The 8,297-nt window shown below is 35.1% G+C and overlaps 1 protein-coding gene across 2 annotated transcripts; it reads left to right on the forward strand.

Moving 5' to 3' along the window:
• The first annotated feature begins 239 nt into the window (after window positions 1–239).
• Window positions 240–2,198, forward strand: LOC131061579 (uncharacterized). Of its 2 annotated transcripts, none has more exons than XM_057995342.2 (5): window positions 240–424; window positions 993–1,130; window positions 1,345–1,472; window positions 1,601–1,666; window positions 1,772–2,198. In XM_057995342.2, the coding sequence occupies exons 2-5, from the start codon at window positions 1,029–1,031 to the stop codon at window positions 1,980–1,982; spliced, it is 507 nt and encodes a 168-aa protein (XP_057851325.2). In that variant the 5' UTR covers window positions 240–424; window positions 993–1,028; the 3' UTR covers window positions 1,983–2,198. The 2 variants fall into 2 exon arrangements, with proteins under 2 accessions (XP_057851325.2, XP_059063220.1); XM_059207237.1 differs by lacking the exon at window positions 240–424 and adding an exon at window positions 462–811.
• The last annotated feature ends 6,099 nt before the right edge of the window (window positions 2,199–8,297 follow it).

The following is an 8,297-nucleotide window of genomic DNA, read 5'->3' on the forward strand; positions in this document are numbered from 1 at the left end:
GCAAGTTTAAACCCTAGCCAAGACACTCGTTAAATTTAGACAGAAGACACTCGAAAGACACGTGGCAGTCAACAACATCAAAATGGCGGTTTGTGCAGTCTGAGATTAAAAGCTCGGCCATCCATCCAGACTGTTAAAACGATCCGTAACACGCAAGAGCATGCTTAAATTATATTATCCAACGCGAATCAATGCGCGTGCCATGTGACGAAAGATGCCGTGCCAATTACGGGCATCTGTCCCGCTTTCAGCCGGTTTTCCGGGTCCTTTACTGTTCCCTTAACTTCAATTGGGGTTTTATCTGACAGCTTTGTTATAAAATTCCTAGTATAGGTAAAAGGTTTTGTTTCTGGTTTTTGTCGCCTATTTGGAGAACCGACCTTCACTAAGATCTGCACGCTTATCTGATCTGCGGCAAAATAAGGTATGGAATCTCAAGAACTCTGCGTTTCAAATGAAAATTTTAAGGTTAATGTTGTGAAAGTGTCCATTTTAAGTTTTTTTTGGAGAAGTTTCCGTGAGGCAGCAGGAAGATCTGATTTATTTGCTCTTTATTATGAGGGATTTTGTTTTTGGCTTAAACGTTGCAAAGAATCGATGGAGGTTGTGTTTGTTGGAATGTTTTGTGTGATCACGTAAAATTCCTGTATTATCATGGCTTTCAAAGGTTCTCGTGAAGAAAATGTTGTAAATGGATAAAGATCACTGTTTTTCTTTGGTTTGATCACGTTATTTATGAGGAATCGTGCAATAGAAACGGAAAATAGGAACAAGAAGCAGGTCATTGTGGTGACTGGTTAAGCAGATCGAAGTAGGTTTATAGAATTTGTCTCTTGCCTTTTTGTGCTTAGAAAAACTAAATTTTTTCTAGAATCTTTTGTGATTAGACATTCAAGAATGTAGAGTATATTGAAGTAAGTTTACAGAATTTCTTTCCCCCACCTTTTTGTGCCTAGAAAAGCTTAACTTTGTCAAGAATATTTTGTGATCAGGCTTGCAAATTCTGAAGACTGGAAACTATTTTTGTCATGAATAATAAAATGCGGCCAAAGATGGGATCACAGCCGGCTGCTAATTTCATCGGCGGGGGACTTCCCGTTTGCCTCTCAGGAATTGGAATCCACTCCCGGGTAGGTGTAAATTGGTTTCTAAAATCAAATTATTTTTCAAGAAATGATGTTACAACGGTTCGAAACCCCTTGTTTATTTTATAAACCCTAGAACAACTCCTGCACAAATCTGAACATCTTTCTAGATTTCACCGACTCGTCAAACATTACTAGCCTTATAATTCTTTCCATGGTCAAAGAGTTTTAGGAGACATGATCCTCACTGTTGTTGCAGCTACAACCTTCCAACCGCTATCCTCGGCTTCACCATCGCCATGAAGCAACCAGGAGGTGGCCGTACTCCAGACAAAATTCCATCACCGACTGTGAGGTGCATCACGTTGAAGCAGCTCTCGGTCAAAGGTATTTTACCTGCGAAGCTCTTGTTCTATCTTACAGAATAACATTTTTCTCTTTATTTCTAGGCTGCGAGAGATTTCGAAGCTCTTATTTTATCTTACAGGATAACATTTTTTTCCCTTTATTTCTAGGCTGCGAGAGATTTCGCTGAGCGAGAATTTCGTTCAAGGAGGGCCTCGCCACGCATTGTCTTTACAGTACGTCTCTTTTCTCTCCGCACTCTGCAGATGATCTCGTTCAAATATGATTTAAAAAAAAAATCTTGTACAAGTTTTCTTACCCCTACGAAAAAATGGATACAGAATGGCTGATCTTGATCGGAGAAGAGAAGCAATCAGAAAGCGCCGAACTAATCACGGAGTAACTAACTTAATGCAAGATCAAAGGTCAGTTTTAGACCAAAGAAATGACAATCGTATGAATACGGTCATACGTGTAGTAATGCAGCTTCCATCTTTTCAGCACGAATTTGACAGGGAGTTGATGTGTCACGGATGTGCAAAAGCAGCTTAAATTCTTGCTCATTTCAAATAGTGTTTGACACTGGTGAAATGATAGTTCTGAATGGATGAAGCTGAAACAGGCTTTTTTTTTACCTTCTCGGTAAAACAAATTTATCGTGTTTGTACATACACTGCGAATGACTTGGTTACAGAAAAGTTTGTTTTACCGTGTTTGTACATACGCTGTGAATGATTTGGTTACAGAAAAGAATCGTTTTATGTTTTACAGCTGTTATTGGTAGTCCATCCAAACTTTATTTAATCTACATAACTTGGGGAACACGTCTTGCATGAAAATACGAGCTGTCGCTTTCTTTTACAGAATGGCATTTATTCGATACTCCATTATTGAATAAGAAACTACACTCCGTTGACGATTATTTTTGAAAAATCTGCTACCAATCAGACTGCATTAAAGCAATACTTGCTTAATTCGAAGTAGTAAGGAGCCACTTGCATTACAAATTTCATCTTTAATTTTTATTTTTAATCTCGTGGAAGTCAAAAGATTTAGTTTTTCTTTCTTTCTTTGTTATTTTTACTAGTACAGATCATACGCAAGACACAGGAATTTGCCGCTACAAAGCCAAATTATTCTCGAGGTCTCAACGCATTTACTGCTGGAAAACTAGACTAGGAAATAACTGTATGCTGCATATATCCCCAAAGCCAAAGCAAATTGTTATGGAATGGAAATATAAATCATCGGAGAATGATCATGATCATAAGCATTATCAAGATCAAAAAGGAAAATTAAGAGATACAACGGAGATGTTAGTTGTGGAACGTATGTTTTTAGTCAGAGTGAGCGCTTCCGTTAATCTTATTGGCTTCATTTAGTTTTTTTCATGTACTCAACTGTAAAAAGATGCAACGCAACTTTACTTTGCAGCCGATAGTTTTGAAAAGGAAAAACATTTGAAGATTTATTGCGCCACAATTTTGTAGAAGATTCCAGACTAGGGTGTGCATAGATTTTAGTATAAGTTCGGAGCGGATTGATTGGTTTTGGTTTTGTAGAACCCAAATATGGAAGATTTTTCTATGATGTTTTGTTCTTTTAGTGCTTAATTAAATATTGTTTTTGATTGTTTTTAATGTTTTTTTTCTTTAGAGTTTTATGCAAGTCCAGATTCAAATAGCAATTGATATGGGGGAGCAGTCATAAGCTGAACTTCTTTGATTAAGAATCAAGGATTATTCTGTCAAAGTTTCTTGCACTCAATAGGGACTTAATCCTTGGTGGAGTCAGTTAGAATCTATTGACTTTAATACTTATTAAAAATAATTTTTAACTGTTTTTAATTATTTAATACTCTAATTGTTTAATTATGATTATTCACTTTAAATATGATTCTAGACCCAGTTTGTTATTTCGGACCTCAATTTGCCTGTCAAGAATGTGTCATGCACACAAAGTCAAAACCATGCAACTTATCCTATCAAGCTTTGTACATGTCTTTAACAGTAGCGTAGCATAGTAATGCCCTTTTCCTCTTAAAAATGAAATTTGCTTTTCTTGGTTAATTGTTCTCTCTCGTACAATTCTAATCTAATCCAACTCCATGTGACCTCCATTATTGCACGCTCCACACTCTCTTCTTTACTTAGATTTCACACCGAAAACTATACAAATCTTGAATTGTTAACTTAGTCTTGGGATTGAACTCAGGTGGAGGGTGAATAATCAAGTCTAAGGTTGAGCTCAAGTTTTTTACTAACATAATTGTGCACCAGTGTTCCTCAATGGGCACTACTATGCTCAAGATGACACTTTTATGCATTCATACTTTTTCTTTCAACTGTCTGGGCACTTTCCCAATCCTTTCAAACTCATTTGCATTGTTCGGATGGTATTGTGGATTTAAAGACACTACCTCATATTTCAAGGCACTACGAGTTGTGGTATTTCAAGAACTTAATTTTAGCTATTTGGAACTTCTTGTCATTTTCCAACTTTATACCACTTCTACAAAAATTTAATAGACACAAATTCTTTAGTCTTGCTTTCCAATATATTGTTCATTATAAGGTAAAGTTGGTAGGTTTAACTGCCTGCTCATCTATTTATATAGAAATTAAAAGTAAGTTTAATGTTCTATTCATTGGTGTTCGTTAGTTTAATCTTTGATAGACTAGTTATTAGAAATAGTTGTTAAAAGAGAGAACACTATCCTTAAAGCATTTAATATTTGTATATAACATTTATTCGTAGTTAAAAGATTTAATGTTTGTTTATCACATCTAGAAATATTTTCAAGAAGTTATTTTTTATTATGATATAAAGATGATTTGATTTTCAAAATTCTCAATTCTACTGAACTTTTATTGAAGGAAATGATTCATTTTTTAGTTGTATGACACAAGAATACAAGATTCAAATTGAAAGGAATGAGACAAAACTTAACTTGTAGTTGAACAAAATTATTGAAGAAAAGCTACATAGGTTAAATAAAATATCCAATAGGATGTAAATATGGTTACAAATTGCATCATTGTTATAATTTTAATTTTTTTAGCATTATACAATCTTATGATCAAATCTATTGCTCGTAATAAAAAAACGAGAGTAGAGATAAAAATAAAGAAGTGAATGCTACTTGAAACTTCTATAGGCAATGATCTTAAACTTTGTTTGGAAGGCAAAGAACAAGTTATAACAATCCATCTTTAAACTTCTTTGGAAGGCTAAAAAACAAGTTATAACAATCTTTTCAAATTTTGAAGGAGGGGTTATTTTCATGTTACTTCTCTATAATTGTACATTTTAGGAAAGCCTTAAGAGCTGTATATTGGTATAATTATAATTTGAAGGTTTGAAAGCAGCAGATTTTTGTAGTTATATTCATGTTTTGGACAAAAATTATGTTCTAAGATGTTTGATGATTCTTTTAATAAGCATTTGGAGAATAGTTTGAAAGGATTTAATCCCATTCTTTTTATGTTTTCATTCACATTGGGTTAAGGAAATCCTTGTGTTATGTTTAATTTTCTTGTTAGTTCTACTCCATTTTATTATTTAGTTGTCTTCCTTAGACAACAACTCCATTTCTAAGGATTTGGGGAGTGACATATGCAAGTTTCACTTCTAGAACAAGTCGCTCAACCCTATCCAATGATCGACACATGTAAATCTTGTGTTGCTAAAACACGGAGTAAAATATTCATCATATTTGTGTATTAGATTGGTATTAGAGCCAAGTATTTTTGTTTTATTTCATGTGGTTTTGTGTGGTGCGTTGATAGTTTTGTAGTTTGATTCACATAATTAGATCAACTAGTGCAAAAGGAGAATGTTCTTTGGTTCTTTTGCAGCAATACATAGATAAACAGAAGTGGAAACAACTTGGAAGTGTGAACGCTAGGTAAGGAGATGAAAACCTCGATAAGGAGGAGAGATTTGACAAATTGAAAGAAAACTATTCCATGGGAAATAAAAAATAGAAAAAATCTTGGAGGTGTGGATGAGGAAACTCAAACAATCTATGGAGATGCAAAAATTATGAAAGTTGAAGACTTACTCAAAAAGGACAAACATTCTTACTCTCAAGCTTAACCTCTTTTCAAATTAGAGGCTAAGATAGACATCTCTTTGTGTGGGCAAGATTGATAAATGTTAATTGTAAGTTTTACTTTGTTCCTTTGAGATATAATTAAAATGGTGAAGAAGTTCTTTTAATGCAATGCTTCTTTTATTGTTTCTACATAAATAGCATAAAGAGCTATGGCATAATAGTTTAAAGAGATGTTTGAAGAGGTTAAGGTGATGCCTCTTAAATCTATAAAGCATGAGGTGTAGTCTTACTAAATCAAGTATTCTTCTTAACTTTGGGATTTAATAGTGTTGGCTAACGGATTGGATTTCTCAAAATTTATAAATAAATACTCCTGTTCTCCAAATAGAAAACCAATGAGAACCAACAGTTGGGTAAATAATTATTATTTTACCCTCTGTATAAAGGTACAGCTCACTATATGATATTCAATGAATTTTGAATAAATTTTATCATGTAATTCACTTTTAACTAGAAAGCAAACAAAAGGCTTCAACATTCACTTGTCAACACAACGTGAATGCTTAATGAAATTCATAGTAAGACATTAGGTTTCGAATGAAGATTAACTCACAGGATGATCAAAAGTATTTTAACTCTAATTGATACTCACTCATGACTCACATGACAAGGGGAATTAGAATATTCAAATGCTTTCAGCTAATTTCATTTATCAAATTGATTCACAGACTTCAAATGGAAAATCAGAGAAAGGAATCAGATACATGAACACATAATCATTCCAATAGAAATTTTTACACATTCAAAACACACAGGTTTTCTAAAGCTGTATCATATATTCCATTCCATTCAAAGATGGGTGTTTCACTGAAATTACAAGTAAGACCAATCTGTTCCTCCAAATTTTTACAAAATTTTTATATATCGCGCCAAAACATCCATTACTAATATATATAGCTGCTAGGCTAAATTGTCTTTTTTAACAAATGAAACTAAAATTCAAGAAACAACCGCCCATAATTGAAATTAACTAAACGGCCACAAGCCGTAAATAGAGCTATAACGATAAGAACAGAAAATGGCTTAAATTGTCTCAGGGGTCTGTGTGGTGCCACGTATATTTTGCCACTCCATATGAGCCACAGAGAAGTTATGAACAACCTGGTAATGTGGGAGCCCAATGTGTAGGATGCGTTGCTTCCAAACTTCTTTGTCCATACCCACTTGCGTAACTTTAATTTTGTGCACTTCTAAGTAATCTGAACAGACAACTAACATAGATTCAATTCGAGCTACCCTGGTGAAGTCATATATGGTAAAAGACTTTGATTCTTTAACCAGGTTTATTTTTCCTTTGAAACTTTGCACCATATCTATTGCCTGCTCGATAGTTTGTCCATCTTCCTTAAGAAGTTGTACATCAATGCAAGTTTTTTTGCATCACGACAATGAGTTCTTTCAATTCTTTCAACAGCTTAATTGACTCTTCGTGACCTTGCTTTATGATTGAATTTCTCCATTCAATGTTTTCCTTGGCCACATGCAGTACCTTGTCATCCAAATCATTTACTAACTTTTCTGTGAGGAAGTTCATGACACCATATTTCTGCACATCTTTCATCTGAATCAGTACTGCAGCCCATTTTTTCCTTTTCTTTTCCCACGCCGACACCTCTATTTCAAGCTCTTGAGTTATAGTAACAACATCCTCATACACTCTGATCAGATTGGCGATATACTCTGTTCCTTGCGGAATTATGGATTTAAGCCATTCCTCGAAGGTTTCTGCCAACACATGATTTCTCTGAACCTTATCCAACAAATTTTGGTTCATGGGTGATTTAGGATCAAAACTCTGAGAAACCTGTGACAGGGGTTGTGGACTAAGATGATGTATGGCATTGATGTACTCTGCCATCTGCTTAACAGTCTGTTTCAACTCCCGTTTGTCCTTCTCATCCTTCCATGTTCTGGACACCATTCTTTTAGCGGAGGACTCTAGGTGTTTTGCATCAGCAGCTCTTGAAGTAGTTCCTAAATCAATCTTTTCAACAACAAAATCCTGCTCAGTAGCATTCTCCGGGTCTTTTTTTGAAATTGGCCTAGCCACTTTAGCTACCCAATGCCCTGTATTCTCATCCACCTCCAGCATAGCTTCTGCTTTTAGCTTCTTAGACTTAGGTGTTTTCTTGAGGCATTTACTCACCATATCCTCCATGGGTACACTGATAGGGACTACATTACGTTTCTTACTAATTGACACTCCCAACCACCTTGAAACATCCAGGGATACTTTTGCTGGCGGTGTCTAATATTCAAATGAATCCATGGTAGCCAAAGTAGTCACTTGATTGGGGCTTTCTTCAGGTTGCTCCTTTTCTTTACCTGCATCTTGAGCTGCAGGGATGTTTGCTTCTGGTTCACCCATAACCACTTGCGCCTCTTCACTATCAAGAACTATGATAGTTTCTTTTCCTGAAATTTCTGCACCTTTCCTCTTACTTCTAGAACGGGTGACTCGAGCTGTTGAGGGGCCAAATAGTGGTTCTTTAAATCTTCTAGTTTGAACCTTCTCACCTTGAGTATTAGTGACACCTGCAATATCAACAATAATGTTAGAAGAAGAAATTGGTACAACAACATGAGATTGCTCAACTGATTTCTGGGCTGAGGTAGTGGTCAGTCTTATTCCAGATCTACGGTCTCTTAACCATTTTTCTGTTCTCCTTATAACATTAAAGGTTTTAGATTGAATATTTTCTTCTTCTCTCCTATCCCAGTCAATTTTAGGAATAGGTTGCTCATGAACT

This window comes from Cryptomeria japonica, chromosome 6 (genome assembly GCF_030272615.1).
Source record: "Cryptomeria japonica chromosome 6, Sugi_1.0, whole genome shotgun sequence".
In the NCBI taxonomy this organism is placed as follows: domain Eukaryota; kingdom Viridiplantae; phylum Streptophyta; class Pinopsida; order Cupressales; family Cupressaceae; genus Cryptomeria; species Cryptomeria japonica.